This window comes from Eulemur rufifrons, chromosome 6 (genome assembly GCF_041146395.1).
Source record: "Eulemur rufifrons isolate Redbay chromosome 6, OSU_ERuf_1, whole genome shotgun sequence".
In the NCBI taxonomy this organism is placed as follows: Eukaryota; Metazoa; Chordata; class Mammalia; order Primates; family Lemuridae; genus Eulemur; species Eulemur rufifrons.
Window position 1 is genome coordinate 79,009,909 of NC_090988.1, and position 16,471 is coordinate 79,026,379.

Below are 16,471 nucleotides of genomic sequence, written 5' to 3' on the forward strand. Positions count from 1 at the left end.
CTTCGGCACGTTGACCAAGACCGTTTGCCCCCCTTCTCGGGCCAGGCGACCTCTCCCGCCGACCTTCCCTCCTCCGGATGGGGGAAGGGGTGCGAGAGGAAGGGGGAGGGAAGCCCCCCACGCGCATCACGGGGGCGTGGGAGCGGCCGGAAGGGGTCCCCCTCCTGGGTCCGGGGCCCGGCCGGGCGCGCGGGAGCGGGGGGCGCGCGGTGGTTCCGCGCGGGGATGCGCGCGCGCGCCTGCCTCGCCTCCCTCGCCCGCTCCGGTGGCTACGTGCTTTCTTTGTCAATGAGGCGCCGTTCTGAGCTGCAGTAGCACTCGCGGCCCGGGAGCCGGAGCCGGAGCCGGAGCTGGAACCCGAACCCCAGCGGGCGGGAGAACAGCGAGGGGAGCGGGCCGGAGAGGCGGCAGCGGCGGCGGGAGGAAGGGACCCGAGCGCGCCCGCGGCCGCCAGTCCCGCTCCTCGCAGCCTCGCCCCCTCGGTCTGCAGGAGCCGGCCCGGGGGAAGGAGCCCCGGGCGGCGCCCGTCCCGCCCTCGCTGCCCGGGACGCGCAGCGCGCGGAGACAGGCAGCGTGGGAACCCCGGCCCGCGCCCGCCGCGGCTCCATGCGGCCCCGGCCCCCGCGCGGGTGAAGCCGCGGCTCCCCGGAGCCCGCCCCGGGCACGGCAGGACGAGCGAGCAAGTCGCGCCGCCCGGCGTCCCCTCCCTCCGGCGCCCGGGCCATGGCCGGCGATGCCCGCTGAGGACCGGAGCGCCCTGCGGAGCGAGGCGGCGGCCTGGATGTGTGAAGCGTCCCCATGGCTCTGCAGGAGGCGAAGCCTCAGGGCCCAAGGGAAGCTGGGCCGGCGGCGCGGGGGCGCAGGGGCCGGCTCCGGGCGCCTGGGCTCGGCCGCACCGGCGTGGGAGCCGCGCGGGGCACCGGCGTGAGGGGCCCGGGGGTCGGCGGGTCCCACGACGCGTCGCCGCCGTCGCCGACCCCGCTGCTGCTGGGACTACTGCTGCTGGCGGCCCTCCTGGAGCACGGCCGGGCCGACCCGGGTAAGCACTTGGCGGCGGCTTGGCGTCCGCAGAGGTTTCTGGAGGAGCGGGGCCGCCCGTCGGGGCGGGCACCTGACCGAGTGGCTGTGGACGGAGAGGTCTTTGCAGCACCGGCTCTGGGATTTTCTCCGCCCTTTGCTGCTGCAGCGGCAGCCGAACTGTCAGAAATCTGTCTCCGGGGAAGGCACTGTTGGGCGGGGAAGGAAAAAAAGAGGTGCATTCGCATCTTCTTTTTGGACAAGTTGCAGATCTTCCTAGTGGTCCCTCAGGCACGCTTCGTTTAGATAAAGACCTGGTGTGTTTAAGACACCTTAAAAGGGAAGTGTTTTATTAGGACACGTTTCAGGGTGGGGACGTCCACTATATTTTGGGCTCCCTGTTGAGCGTCCACATTGTCTTAACTGCACGAAATGGCCAGAGAGTTTAGGTCGTTCCCGTGCCGGCTTCCCAAATAGCAGTTTCCCCTATGTGTTGATAGCGGAACCCTTTTCTTTTGGAACAGAGGTACCTAAAATAATTGCTTGCACCTTGCAGAGGGATTCAGGCACTGATCAAGTATTTAATCCACTGTTTGCAGGAGGTTAGTTAAAAATAATCACGCTTGGCTTTTAGACTTCCAGCAATCCCTGAGAAATAGATTTCTGTAATACCTTGGACGATTTTGAGAAATCTGTTGTAACTCTTTGGGGGGGAGGGGGATTATTCTGCTAATGTGCTTCAAAACTTACACTGTGCAGTCAGCAATTGTCTGGGAACTAAGAATGATTCCTACGGCACTTGAAAAGGGCAGGCTTTTGTGTTTTTGATGAAATCCTGAGTTCTTAATGTGTTTAATTTATCAAGGAATATCGCTTTCACTTCAGGTAGTATGTTCCCATAGTTTTGTGTTTTTTAGCAAGGACTGATTGGGACTTCTTCTTTCCCAGCGCGCCCCCTCCCCCAAATTAGACTAAATTTCCTAATTGTGAGGCGCTAACACAGTTTTAGATAAGAGGGATTCAGGTTAAAAATATTTCTTGTCTTCTAATTAAGTTCAACAGCTTAATTCATAGCCCATTTTCCTTTGCTTCACTTAAGGGATCACTGACATGAGGTGTCTGTGTACAGATTACTGCCAAGGAATTTTCTATTGTGATTATAATGTCTGCAAAGTTCAGTGATCTTTGGATGTGTGTCTCAGACTTGAAAAAAACCTTTGAAGAATTTTAGCCCCCAATTTTTATTCCTGTAGCAGTTTTCAGCGCTGTGTATTTGGCATAATGGTTAAAAGGTGAATCCTGAGTCAGACACAGGTGAATACCTTAGTATTCATTGGCTCAGAAACACACCTTGAGTTTTTGTTTACAAGGTGTCAAATCTTTGGTAGTTTTGTAAACTGCTATGAGATATTTACTTTTGGATGTTGTCCATTTGAATGCAGATAATGAAAACTGTTCAACCATCTGTAATAAGTGAAACTTGGCTTGCAGGTATTGTTCCTATGCAGCCTGATGTCAGATGATTTCCTCTGATCAGTTTTGAATTTCTGACCTTTATTCTCACCTTTATACCTTCGGAACCTCTGTGACTTTGCTTGGCTCCTCTTTCAGGCTGCCAGAGCCTAACTTACGGGACTTCTTACCTGTATTGTTTGGGTTTAGCCCTAGTGTCTTTTTTCTTTTATTCTTTTAGTGTGGTGGTCACGGGGACACAGAGCTAGGAAAGATGCTTTGATTAAAATGATGGTAAAAATCATGAAGGTGATGTTCCTCCCCAGAGTCCTTTGTCTTTTCTCATTAGAGTTACTTGTTGCCTCCTCTGTGCTTTTTGGGCGCCCTTTCTGCTGTCACCCCTCATGACCAGTCCCCCGGGGTCCAGCCCACCTGCGGATCCACAGTCTACCTCTGAGCTCCGTGGTCTCCTTTGGGTTTGCTGCTGAGTCGATTTCATGACTTGGTTCTCTCTCAGTGGAAGAGTTGAACACTGGGCTACCACCTCACCGCCTACCTGCTTTCACTTGTACTCTGATTTCCCCTTGGGGCAGCATCACCCCAGGGCGGATGAGTCCTGGGCCTAAGGCAGGGTGTCCGGAGGGGTTTGCGGAGGAAGCAATGTCAGAAGGGAGGCAGGAGAATGAATGACACATTCTGGGGACATTTGACTTTCAACAAACAACTTAATTTGGAACTTTTCCGGAGGGGCAGCTGCGGTTTGGTGCTGCCCCTCACTGCAGAATATGTCTGATGCTGAGTTGCATGAGAAGCCAAACCTGAGTCAATTAAGATCCTACTAGAAGTGTTAGCTTGCTGTAGTCGTGTCATTTGCATGGCTGCTGTTCCTTGTTTTCTGAGCAAGACGTTTGCCTTGGTTGAAAAATGGGCAAAAATAGATTTGTTTCCGGAAAATACTATAGCAGTTGTTCAGCACCTTTGTGTCCTGGAGCCTCTGCAATGTGTTCCCAGACTGCTTCTACCCGCCTCACCCCAGCTTCTTTGCTTTAATATTCTCGAGGTATCAGAGTTCTTTTCCACCTAAAGAAAAGGCTGCTGTCATCTTCAGTCTCCTCCCTCAAACTCCCTCTAACTTCCATCTCCTTGGAACCCTTGATCCCAGGCAGTAGCTCCTATTTTGGATGTGGGAGGTTGGTGTGGGAAAGAAGATTCTTTGTAGCAGCAAATGCTGACACCCTCTCTTCATCTGCCATCCAGGCTTCAGGCAAAATAGTAAAGTTCAGATTTGACTTCACAATCTTCTTAACTACTGATCTTCCATTCAGTTCATGTCAGTAAACATTTATTGCCTGCCTGTTATGTGCCGGGACAGTTGCTCATCCCTTTATGATCAGCTACTCAGTGTGACTCTCTGGGCCTCAGTTCTCTCATCTGTAAAATGGGGATGATAATAGTTTCGGTCTCATTGGGTTCTTGTGAGGATTGCATGAGTTAATGTGTCTAAAGTTTTTAAAACAGTGCTTGCTATACAGTAAATGCTCAATGAATGCTAGCCGTTCTTACACAATTGCAGAAATTAACTGCACATTGACTCTGTCCAGGTACTGTGCTCAGGCAGGGGTTATAGAGGTAAATAAGGATAAGGTTGCCCTAGCACTCTGGGAGGCCAAGGCAGGAGGATCACTTGAGGTCAGAAGTTCAAGACCAGCCTGAGCAAGAGCGAGACCCTGTCTCTATTAAAAATAGAAAAATTAGCTGGGCGTGGTGGTGCCTGCCTGTAGTCCCAGCTTCTTGGGAGGCTGAGGCAGGAGGATTGCTTGAACCCAGGAATCTGAGGTTGCTGTGAGATAGGCTGAGACCATGGCACTCTAGCCCAGGTGACAGAGCAAGATTCTGTCTCGAAAAAAAGGAAAAGGTGGCTTGAGGAAGGCCATCATGAAGAGGGTAATAGGGGCTCTTGAACTCTGCCACGTGATCAGAGCTCATAAGATGAGGAAACGGTTAATTCTAGGAGAGTGGGGGCCTTGAAGGATGAGTAGGCATTTCAGGCAGAGGAAAAGTAAAGGGTTCTTTGTGGCCAGGGGACAGGGTGTTGTAGGAAGGAGTATCTGACACCTTCTCACTGCCCTGGGACTCCCCCAGGCCCTCCCCGTGGGGGCTGAAGGGCTGCTTGCTTCTCCCACCAACTTGTTAGTTCCTGATTTATCTTCATTTCCCTATTGCTTGTTACAGTGCACAGCACAGAATAGGAACTTACTAAATTTTCAGCCTTCTTACACTCCTATTGCCTTAGTTTGGCTGATTCTGTTAGATGTTAAGACTCTTATTTCATTTAAATAATTCACAGTAAGTTGTGGATGAGTATTTTAGTAAGGGAATATATTTGCATTTTGAGAGAAGGGTTTGCTGCTACCAGAGAATCTATAATATGTGTGTGGGGGGAGATAATTTTGACCTGAGAGTGTCTTTCTTGCCCCTTTCTAACCTCCTGGTACACATCACCGACTTGGAGTGCCATTTGGAATAGTTTCAACTGTTCACTTGTTCATTCATTCATTCAATGTGTTTTGAGTGCCTCAATGTTCTGAGGTAACAGTAATACACAAAAACAAGCCCCTGTTCTCATGGTGCTTAGAAACTAGCCCAGTGCTTTCCAGACTTCACTGTGCCTAGGAATCACTGGAAGATCTTGTTAAAATGTTTATCCTGGTTCCATAGGCCTGAGGTAAGGCCTGAGAGTCTGCATTTCTAACCAGTGCTTGAGTGATGCTCATGATGCGAGCTCATGGATCCCATTTTGAGAAGCAAGTGACCATAAACAAATACCTGTAGTTCAGGTGATGGTAAGTTCTACAAAGTAAAATAAATCGGGGTAGAGGATAGCAGATAGCACCCTCATGCATGTGCTTGTCTATATGGAGTGGTGGGGGAGGCCTGTACGATGAGATGACATGTGAGTAGAGGCCTAACAATGCATATCTAGGGGAAGAGTATTCCAGCCTGAGAGAAAAGGAAGTGCAAAGGCCTTGCAGAGAGATTGTGTTTGGGGTGGTTGAGGACCAGGAGGGATGCTAGTGTAGAACTGAATGAGCAAAGGGGGAGTGGTGAGAAATGATGTGGAAGAGAGAGATGGGGCTGGGTGATATGGGACTTACTGGCCATGGTGATGACTTGGTATTTCATTAATATTATTGAATGAGATGGTGTAAGCCATTGGAGCACCCAAGCAAGAGGTGACATAATCTGACTTCAGTTTTAAAAGAATCACCCTGGCTGTCGTGGGGAGAAAAGTCTGTAAGGTCAAGTGTGGAAACAAGGAAAACAGGTAGGAGGCTGTTGTTGAAATCGGTCTGTAGATGAAGGCGGCTTAGACAGGTGGCAACAGGACGGGTGGTGAGAAGTAGTTAGATTTTGGACGTCGTTTGACGATAGAGCTAAGAGAATTATCTGGTGGATTAAAAGGGTAGGAAAGAAAGAGAGGAACCAAAATTATCCCAAGGTTTTTGGCTCAAGCAACTGGAAAGATGAAGATGCCATTAATTGAGATGGGAAAGGTTGCAGGAAGCTCAGGTTTGGCGTATGTAAAGCTTGAACTGTTTATTGAAGTGGGGATATCAGGTTGCCAGTTGAGCAAAGTGGGCTGGAATTGTAGGGAGATACCAGGTCCAGAGATATAAATTTGGGAGCCCCCAGCATAGAAGTGGATAGGAAGCCTAGAGCAGGAGTATGGAGAAGAGAGGAGATCTGAGCAATGAGCCTGGGACACTGTAGCATTTAGGGGTTCAGGGAATAGGGGGATCAGCAAGAGATGGAGGAAAAAACAAAGTGGGAAGAGAAGAACATGCATGTGGTGTCCTGGGAGCCAAGTGAAGACAGTGTTCAAGGAGGAGGGAGGGATCCGCTCGGCCAAAGCTGCTGAGAGTGGAGTTAGGTGGGGACTAGCAGCAGACGTTGGGTTTGGAGTTGTGGAGGCGTTTTGTGGCTCGGAGAGTGGTGGGAACAGAAGTCTGATTGCAGTGGGTTCAAGAGTGAAAGGAAGAAGATTGTTGACAGAAATACCACAACTCTTTTAAAATAAAAAAGCAGAGTAAGAGGGGAGGTGGGCCAAGGGAAGGTTGAGATGGGGTATAATTACATATGTTCATACTTTCTCATTTTTAACATTAAAGATATACAACAAGAGTGTTTGATTTGGTGTTTTCCCCCACATATAGATGGTCCCCAAAATATATTTGGATGTTTTCCTCTTACTATTAATTTTTAGCACTTCAAAGATACTTGCACGATGTCCCAAAACTTGCCTCCCATCTTATCATTCCCCCCCTCCCAAGACAAAGAAGATCATCTTGGGAACAGTAACACTGTGCTTTTACTAAAGTAGAAGTCAGACTGAGCATGCAGACCTATGCCTGTAATCCCAGCACTTTGGGAGGCCAAGACGGGAGAATCACTTGAGGCCAGGAGTTGGAGACCAGCCTGAGCAACATAGCAAGACCCTGTCTCTACAAAAAATAATAAGTAGATAAATAAATAAATAAAAATAAAAAAAATAAAATTAGCTGGGCATGGTGGCCTGGATATGCATGTCATCCTAGCTACTTGGGAGGCTGAGGCAGGGGGATTGCTTGAGCACAGGAGTTTGAAGCTGTAGTGAGCTGTGATTGTGCCACTGCACTCTAGCTTGGGCAACAGAGTGAGACCTTGTCTCAAAAAAGCCAACACACACACACACACACACACACACGCACACAAAAACTCAGAAGTCAGATATCCCCTCCCATATCCCCTCTCAGTGGAAACTTGAGATCCTGAAATTCGATGACAACCCAAGAATCTCTCAGAAGCTTACTTATCTCAAGTCTTAAATTACTAGAATATGAGCTGAGAATATTCAGATGAATGTGCACACTTTCTTTTTCATTTTCATTAACCTTCAAGCCCATATTGTGCTTTGCTTTCTTTTCTTTTCTTTTTTTTAAACAAACAACAACTCTACTCTTCTCCAGACAAAAATGAATAGTTGGAATGATCCTAAAACATTTTCGTTGCTTGACAACATATTAGAGGGGATTTCTAAACACACAGAGGACACATTATTCTGGGTCATGGGATGACTGCCATGGATGTGATTCTCTTTGGGGACTTCAGGACCAAAGGACAGTTAACAATCTGGGTGTTGTAAATATCAGTGATAGTAGCTGGTGGGAGGGTGGCAGATGAGTCACATTAATTCAGCAATATTTATCAAGCACCTGGCATATGCCAAGCTCTTCATTAGATACTAGGGATACAGTGAGAACAAGGCAGGCCTGGCCTCTGTCCTCAAGCAGCCTGTAGCAGGACAAGAAACCCTCACTCAGGTGCAGTGGCAGGTGGGTAAAGTACCTCCATGAATTAGGTCAGGTCGGGGGATATGGCAAGACAGAAAGTGCTTGCCTTGTCCAAAGAGGCAGCCACTGCTTGGTGGCAGCCTGCAAGGGACTGATGCTCAGGGTGCTGTAGTTCTGACTTATCAAGAAGTTGAATCTTTATTTAGAATCTCCTTGTTTTCAAATCTCACCAATTAATTCAGATTTTTGAAATGTCATGCTGTACAAAGAGAATGCACTCATGAGCCACCAGTTTTTTTCGTTCCTTTTTAAAAGTCAAGTACATTAAGGCATAATTTACATACAGTGAAATTCACCCTTTGTAGGTGCACCGTATGATGCATTTTGACAGAAGTGGACAATCATGGGTCACCACCACAATCCAGATATAGAACGTTTCTCTCACCCATCAAAGTTCCCTCCTGCCCTTTGCAATCATTCCTTTCCCTCACATACCCAGCCCCTGGCAACCACCCGTCTGTTCTCTGTCCCTGTAGTTTTGCCTTTTCCAGAAGGTCACCGAAATGGAATTGTATAGTACGTAATATTTTGTGTCTTCTTTCACTTAGTTTAATGCTCTTGAGAATCATTCATGTTGCATGGGTCACTAATGCTGTCCTTTTTATTACAGAATAGTATTCCATTGCACCACGGTTTGCTTATTCAATGACCAATTGATGGGCATCTGAGTTATTTCCAGCTTTTGGCCTAAAAATCTTTGGACAGTTTTCATTCCCCTTGGGACAAACACCTAGGAGTGGGATTTCTGGGTCATGTATGAGTTATGTGTTTCACCTTATAAGAAGTTGCCAAATTCTTTTTCAAGCAGATGTATAATTTTGCCTTCCCGTATAAGCAAAGTATGAGACTTCTAGTTGCTTCTCTGTATCCTCACTGGCACTTGGCTTTGTCAGCTTTTTTTTTTCTTTTAAATTTCAGCCATTCTAATAGCTGTTTAGGGGTATTTCATTGTAGTTTTAGTTTGCATTTCTCTAATTACCAATTATGTTATTGTTGCATATCTTTTTTTTTTTTTTGAGACAGAGTCTCACTCTGTTACCCGGGGTAGAGTGCCATGGCATCAGTGTAGCTTACAGCAACCTCAAACTCCTGGGCTCAAGCAATCCTTCTGCCTCAGCCTGCTGAGTAGCTGGGACTATAGGTACATGCCACCATGCCCTGCTAATTTTTTCTATATATATTTTTAGATGTCCAGCTAATTGCTTTCTATTTTTTTTTTTTTTCTCACTCTTGCTCAGTCTGGTCTTGAACTCCTGAGCTCAAACAATCCACCTGCCTCGGCCTCCCAGAGTGCTAGGATTACACAGTGTGAGCCACTGTGCCCGGCCTATTGTTGCATATCTTTTCACGTTCTTACATCTGTATTTCTACTTTCAAGTGGCTATTAAAATCTTTTGCCCATTTAAAATATTGGATTTTTTTATTGTTGAATTTTGAGCTTTCTTTATATAGTCTGGATACAAGTCCTTTATCAGACAGGTGTTTTGCAAATATTTTCTCCTAGTCTGTTGCTTGTCTTTTCATTTTATTAACAGTATTTTTCAAAGACCAAAAATTTTAAATTTTGGTTAACTCTATTTTATCAACTTTTTAATTTAAGATTTATGTTTTTGTATGTATATTGTAGCTTAGAAATCTTTGCCCAACCCAATGCCATAGACATCTATGATTTCTTCTAGAAGTATTGTATTTTTATTTTTACTTTTAAGTCTATGATCCATTTCATGTAATTTTTATATATGGTGGAAGGTAAGAGTCAAGGTTAATTTTTTATATGGATGCTTAATTGTTCCAGCACCATTTATTGAAAAGACTATCCTTGCTCCATTGACTTACCTTGGCACCATATATGTGTGGGGTTATTTCTAGACTCTTGTCTGTTTTATTGATCTCTGCTTTTCTCCTTATGGCAGTACAACACTATCTTGATTTTTCTAGCTCAGGGTTTCTTAACTTCAGCACTATTTACATTTTGAACTCAACAATTCTTTGTTGTGGGGGCCTGTCCTATGCATTAGGGAGTTTAGTAGTAGTTCTGGCTTCTGCCTAGTAGATTCCAATAACTCCCCTCCTTCCCAGTTATGACAACCAAAAATGTCTCCAGACATTGCTAAATGCTCCCCTGGCGGGTAAAATCACACGTGGTTGAGTTCCATTGCTCTACCTGTATAGTAAGTCTTGAAGTCAGATTGTGGGCATACTCTTTGTTCTTCTTTTTAAAACCTTTTTGGCTATTCGAGGTCTTAATGCTTTTCCATATAGATTTTAGTACCTTCTTGTCAATGTCAATTAAAAAAGCCTGCTGGATTTTTGACTGGGATTTCATTGAATCTAGATCAGTTGGGGATGATCACTGCCTTAACAGCATTGAATTTTTTGATCCATGACCATGATACCTCTCTCCATTTATTTAGTTATTTTTTTCCTTTCTTTCCTCAGTGTTTTATAATTTTTAGCATACAAATTTGTACATATGTATTTCATGTTTTCAGTGCTTTGGTTAGCAGTACTATAAAATTTCTTTGTCAGTATATAGAGATATGGTTTTAAAATATTAACCATGGCTGTGTGCAGGGCTCATGCATATAATCCCAGCACTTTGGGAGGCCAAGACAAGAGGATCGCTTGAGCCCAGGAGTTCAAGAACATGGAAAGACCTTGTCTCTACAAAAAATAAAAAAACTTAGCTGGGTTTGGTGGTGTGTTCCTGTACTCCTAGCTACCTGGGAGGCTAAGGCAGGAGGATCTCTTCAGCCCAAGACTTTGAAGTTACAGTGAGCTATGATTGTTCCACTGCACTCCAGCCTGGGTGACAGAGCGAGACCCTGTCTCTAAAAATAAATAACTAAATAAATAAAAATTAAAGAATGAAATATTAACCTTATGTGACCTTTCTAAACTCACTTAGTTCTAATAGCTTTTTGTAGAATCTTTGGAGTTTTTCTAAATAGAAAATCATGTTATCTGTGAATAAAGACAGTTTTATTTCTTTCTTTCAAATCTGTATGCCTTTTATTTCTTTTTCTTGCCTTATTGTATTAGCTAGAACTTCTAGTACATTGGTGAATAGAAATGGGGAGTGGACAGCCTTTTCTTGATCCCAGCCTTGGGGGAAAACATCAATGTTTCACTGTTAAGAACAATGTTAGCTATAGTTTTTATCATGAATGGGTATTGAATTTTGGCAAATTCTTTCTCTGTATCTATTGAGATGATCACAAGGTTTTTCTTCTTCAGTCTGTAAAAAGACAACCTAAGTTGATTTTAGAATGTTGAACCAATCTGTATTCCTGGGATAAACTCCAACTTAGTCATGATGTGTGCTCCAGATGGGTCTGATTTTCTAATATTTTTGTTAGGAATTTTTAAAGTCTTATATTCATGAGGGATATTGGTCTGCAGCTTTGTTTTCCTGGAATGTATTGTCTGGTTTTGGTATAGGGGTAATGCTGGCCTATAAAATAATAGGGTAATATTCCCTCTTCTATTTTATGGAAATGTTTGTGTAGAATTATTATTTCTTCCTTAATGCCTGTGGTCTTACAGATGAGACTGAAGATCACTGAAGGGTTTCTTTAGTAAAACAAAAAGTATCGAGTACTTCAAGTTCATTTCCTCATTCTCAGAGATACCAGTGGACACTACATAGGTTTTAGGTCTAGGCAGAACAGCCTAGGTGAGGGGAAATTGTGGTGGATGCTTTCAGAAGGCTAAGGTCACCCTTGGCTGACTATTACTTATCAAGGCACTTTGCTTTCCAGGACCTTAGTTTTCCCATCTATGAATAAGATCCTCAGGATCCTGCTTTCTTCCCATATCTCCTGCTGTGTGTATATGAGCTGTAAGCAGATGTTTAGGGGAAAGTTACATCAACTGCATTTCCTGCCTCTTCCTGCGTTAGTGGCCAAGCCTAGTCAAGGATTCTCATTCTGAAAAGGGAAGAGTTTTCCCATATTTTGCTGTTATGGTTCCAACTTGAAGCCCAGATAAATATTGGCCTATCTTCAATCTTCATTGGCTTTTCAAAAATTATAAAAGTAACATACACTCTATTAAATTCAAGCAGTACTCAAGTATATGCAATAAAACACAAAAGGCTATGTTAGCCTCACAGTTCCCTAGAGTTATGCTGTCAAGCAAGTGTGTTGGGTCCTTCCAGACCTTTTTTCATACAAATATTTACATCTATAGACATATCCTCACTTAATTTTTTTTAAGACACAAAAAGTGTAATAGCACCTTGCTTTTTTCACTTATCACTCTATGTTGTGGCCCTCTTTCCCTATTAAATTTTGTCATGAGAGAATTTGAACCTGGAAACATGGAAAAAGCCTTTTGTTATAAGGAGAATAGCTTTAACACCACAGGTCAGCTTCAAACCTAGAGTTAAAATATCTCCTTAGACTATTCCTCCCATTTTTCCAATTCCTTGGCTAGGAAGATACATCCACAGATGTTTAAGGGAAATCATGGACCCTTTTGAACACCACACAGAATGGGGATAAACATCATGTTTTAACCAATAACATAGATGTAAATAAGGCCGAGTAGCTGCCTCAAGCATCGTCCAAGGTCATTGCTACACCTGCCTCCTGTCCATTCATGCGAGGCTTTGCCAGTGTGTCCTAACCACAAGAGGGGAATTTGATTTAGATTTATGTATGTTAAATCTATTCTTAGCTTGAAATGAAAACTCCTGATGTCAGAAACACAAAATGGCTTTGGTATGTATGCAGTTCCAGTACATAGGAAGGTCTAGAATATTTCTAACTTTACTCTTCCATATGCAATATGGAATTAAGCGGCTGGAATGAAAAACCAGGACTCTGAGACCTATCCCTCTAGCTCCGTCCCTGGGAATGAATGCTGCTCCCCTGTCACTTGTCTTTTTGTTTACCAAATGTCAACAGCAAACCAGGGAGGCTGAAGAAAAATGGGAAGTGTGAGAAGAAAATGTGTTGAAATTAATAGTGTGCCTTATAAATCCTTGTTGAAAAGGGCTGAGCAGAAATATCTCCAAACTTACATCCTTCATTATCAAATAAGAAGTCTTTGTTTTGAAAAGAATAGGAGGATCTGGATTAGGAGCATTATTTTGAATATAATTAAACTGGATGAAAATGTATTCAAAAATCAGCACCTAGAGCTGTCCTTGGCAGTTTCCTGTTATTGTCTTATTAATACTGGAGATGAACATATGCATCAAGCTGGTGAATCCTACAAAAACAGAACTTTTTTTTTTTTCTTTCAGTGGGCTGGGGAATATTTCTTGCCTCTGGTCCAGCAATAAAAATATTTTAAACAAGTGTTTTTCCATTTTTGTGGCTAATGTAATATGTTTACTTTTCCCTGCAGGGGTGACAGTCTCCAGGCTTGGTGTAACACTTCACAGTTGCTGAGGCTTTCCGTTTCTTTTCCTATCTGCATCTCACACCAGCTCCTAAGAGAGGGTTGAGGAAATGATTTGCTAAAGGTCGCACAGTGGTCTAGGGACTTTTACATTATTCCAAGATCCAGGGGACAGATCGATCACCTAGCTACACAACTAAAACTAGCTCAAGTCTGGGGCCCCAGGCCACAGGGGAAATCTCATGTGACATATTCAGAACAGGAATGAAATTTAACTGGGCCACGTGGACACTATAATTAATTGATAGAAATCACAGCTAACACTTTTGAGCCTTTACTATTTGTATGCACTCCCTTGATTCTCACAACAACCCTGTGAAGTAGGTTCTATTATTATCACATGCTTCAGATGAGAGAACTTAACAGTAACTTGTCCAGTGTCGCCCAGGTAATGGTCAGAGGTGAGATTTGAACCCAGACATTTTGATGCCACAGCCCACCCTCTGCTTTCTCACATTGTCTTCCTGGACATTAAGAGGTGAGATGAATGGCTCTGTGTCTCGTGGGCCTAGTGCCTGTTGCCTCTCCCTCTTCCTACAGCTCGGTCCGTCCTTCTGCCTCTGTCTGCAGACTGGCTTTCTCTGCTTACCCTTAGCTTGCTGGTTTCCCAGACATTAAACCTTGCCTGAAGCTTTTTGCTTGCAGTGGTGCTCACTGCAGCTACAGTGGGCAGGACCTTTCAGTCTAAGTGCCTACCGTCAGGTCTCTATCCCGGTTCCACATTCCCGGGAGGGGGAATCAGGTTGCTCAGTCTGGCCGATGGGGTTAGGGATCTGTCCCTCAGCTGATCAGCAGAGACCAGGGGAGAAGGGACACATGGTACAAGAATGGCTTCTTCGTCTGACCCCTCCTTCGACCATAGAGGTCAGTTTTGAATGGGATGGTGTGGGCAGGACAAACTTCCCCAATTTTCTCTCTTGCCTCATAGCAATGAAAGACAGCTTCATGTGTTGGTAAGCTGTTTCTGTGAAAAACAACAATGATAAGTGGCCTAATTTATAGCATTGGCCAACTTCCATGGTATAAATTTTCCCTCCATGGCTGATTTCAAGCTAGAGGCAGGGCAGCTTACACAATAAGTACCTGATGTCTCCAAGGAGTTTGACGTCTAGGCTTAATAGACCAGTCAACTAGGTGGGTTTATAATTATGTAAAAGGGAATAAGATTTCAAGGTAGAGAGGGTGGAAGTCAGATTTGCTGTACGCAGTCTAAAATAGCTTGAAATACCGTATATAGTTCTAACCGTACAATCTAGTAGGCACACAGCAATGTTTTCTAAAATATTGCATTTTCCTTTGACTGCGATGTCTCCCTTGACATGTAATTAACCCTTTCATTGAATTTAACATGTTAGACCTCATCTTCTTGAATGGGCATTGGTTTTGTTTTCTGGCACTGAAAGGTGTAATTTTTCCTTGCTTCCAGATGTCGGCACCTCCTCCTCCTCATTTGCTGTTGTCATGAGCAAACTCCTTTCTTCCACCTTTCAAATCTAGAGATGCAAAGTCCATGTGGTGGCCTATTAGACATCTTTCAGTTGAATACATGTTATTAGTCTCGACTGGAGGCTTTACTGATAATCATCAGGCCATCTCTCAGTTCATGTAATTATGCTAAAAGCCAGGACAATCTCACGAGTGCCACCTCTGACAATGTGTCAGGCACCTTAGCAGATCTCAAGGCCTGTGTCTGGTTGGCTCTTTTCCCTTGCACATCTGGGAAGGAGATTGGGAGTCTTGGCTTCAGTGCACTGGTCACAATACTGCCAGTGTTCCCCATCCTTCCTCCTGATGTGACTTTGTTGCTATCCTTGGGTGGTGTTGGCCACTGGGAGACGGAGGGAGAAGTGCCACCAATGTAGATCTATCACTCTCCTTAGACATGGAACTCCAGGTGTCCTACTGAAGGAAGGTCAGTGTCTTTACCTATAAAAATAGCAGAATTAATTTATTCTTTTAATTTCCCTTGGGATGTAGCAAGACAAATTTTTTTACAAGATTCTTCTTTTATGTTTTATTGAAGCTGTGTCCTAGTTTGTGAATATGTTGACTTCTGAATCAGAAGACTAGCATTTATGGAACAGCTACTATTGTGTCAGTCACTGGATCAGGGTCTGATGTAATCCCTATGCCCAGGCTGTCAGATAGTTCTTCCCCATTTTTACTCAGAGGAAGCAGAGATTGAGAGAGCATTTAAGAAACCGACTTGCCTAAGGGCGCATCGTTTGTAAGTGGTGGAGCTGGGATTTGAAACTAGATCTGACTTCAATGCACGTGTATTTTCAGCCATCCAGTGCAGTCCTTCCCCGGCCGCCCAACATTTTATAAAAATTTTAAACATACAGAAAAATTGAAAGAACACACACATACCTGCCCCCTAGATGGTACATTAACATTTTGCTTCATCATGTATCTATCTATGCCTCTATCCATCCATCAATCCATCTTATTTTTTGGTGTGTTCAAAGTAAGTTACAGACATCAGTATAATTCAGTCCTACGCACTTTAGCATGCCTGGCATTGATTATGTTTCAATATTTGTTTATGTTTCTTTGTTTTTGAGGTAAATTTTACGTACAATGAAATACAGAAATCTTAAGACTATATTCCTGAGTTTTGATAAATGTATATACCTGTTTAACCCAAATCCCTGGACTATCTCCCCAAATAAGTTTCCCTTTGCTCCTTTCCAGACATTCCCCTCCCTACCCACCCCCCCCCCCACCCTACACAACCATGGTTTGATCTTCTTTTCTACCATGGTTTAGTTTTTATACCACACAGGTGTTTTTTTTTTTTTTTAAACAACCAAATTGCCAGTTTTCTCTGTTCTGCAGCAAAAGATAAAAATGAGGAACAGGTGCAGTGGCTCATGCCTATAATCCCAGCAATTTGGGAGGCTGAGGTGGGAGGATTGCTTGAGGCCAGGAGTTAAGGCCAGCCTGGCCAACATAGCAAGACCTCATCTTTACAAAAAATAAGTAGATTAGCAGGATGTGGTGGTGCACACCTGTAGTCCCAGCTGTTTGGGAGCCTGAGGTGGGAGGATTGCTTGAGCCCAGGAATTCAGGGCTGCAGTGAGCTATGGTTGTGCCACTGCACTCCAGCCTGGGTGACAGAGCAAGACTCGGTCTCTAAAAAAAAAAGAGTATCTATCCCAAACGCACAATAGAGATCTATCACTACAAGGCAGTTTCCCTAC

General features: G+C 44.4%; 1 protein-coding gene across 2 annotated transcripts in view; it reads left to right on the forward strand.

Moving 5' to 3' along the window:
• The first annotated feature begins 284 nt into the window (after positions 1-284).
• KIAA1549L (KIAA1549 like) overlaps positions 285-16,471 on the forward strand; it is a 269,352-nt gene continuing 253,165 nt past the window's right edge. For both annotated transcript variants that reach the window (XM_069469793.1, XM_069469794.1), the window contains exon 1: positions 285-1,039. In XM_069469793.1, coding sequence (XP_069325894.1) covers positions 799-1,039 — 241 coding nt within the window. In that variant the 5' untranslated portion in view covers positions 285-798. The remainder of the gene's footprint in view (positions 1,040-16,471) is intronic.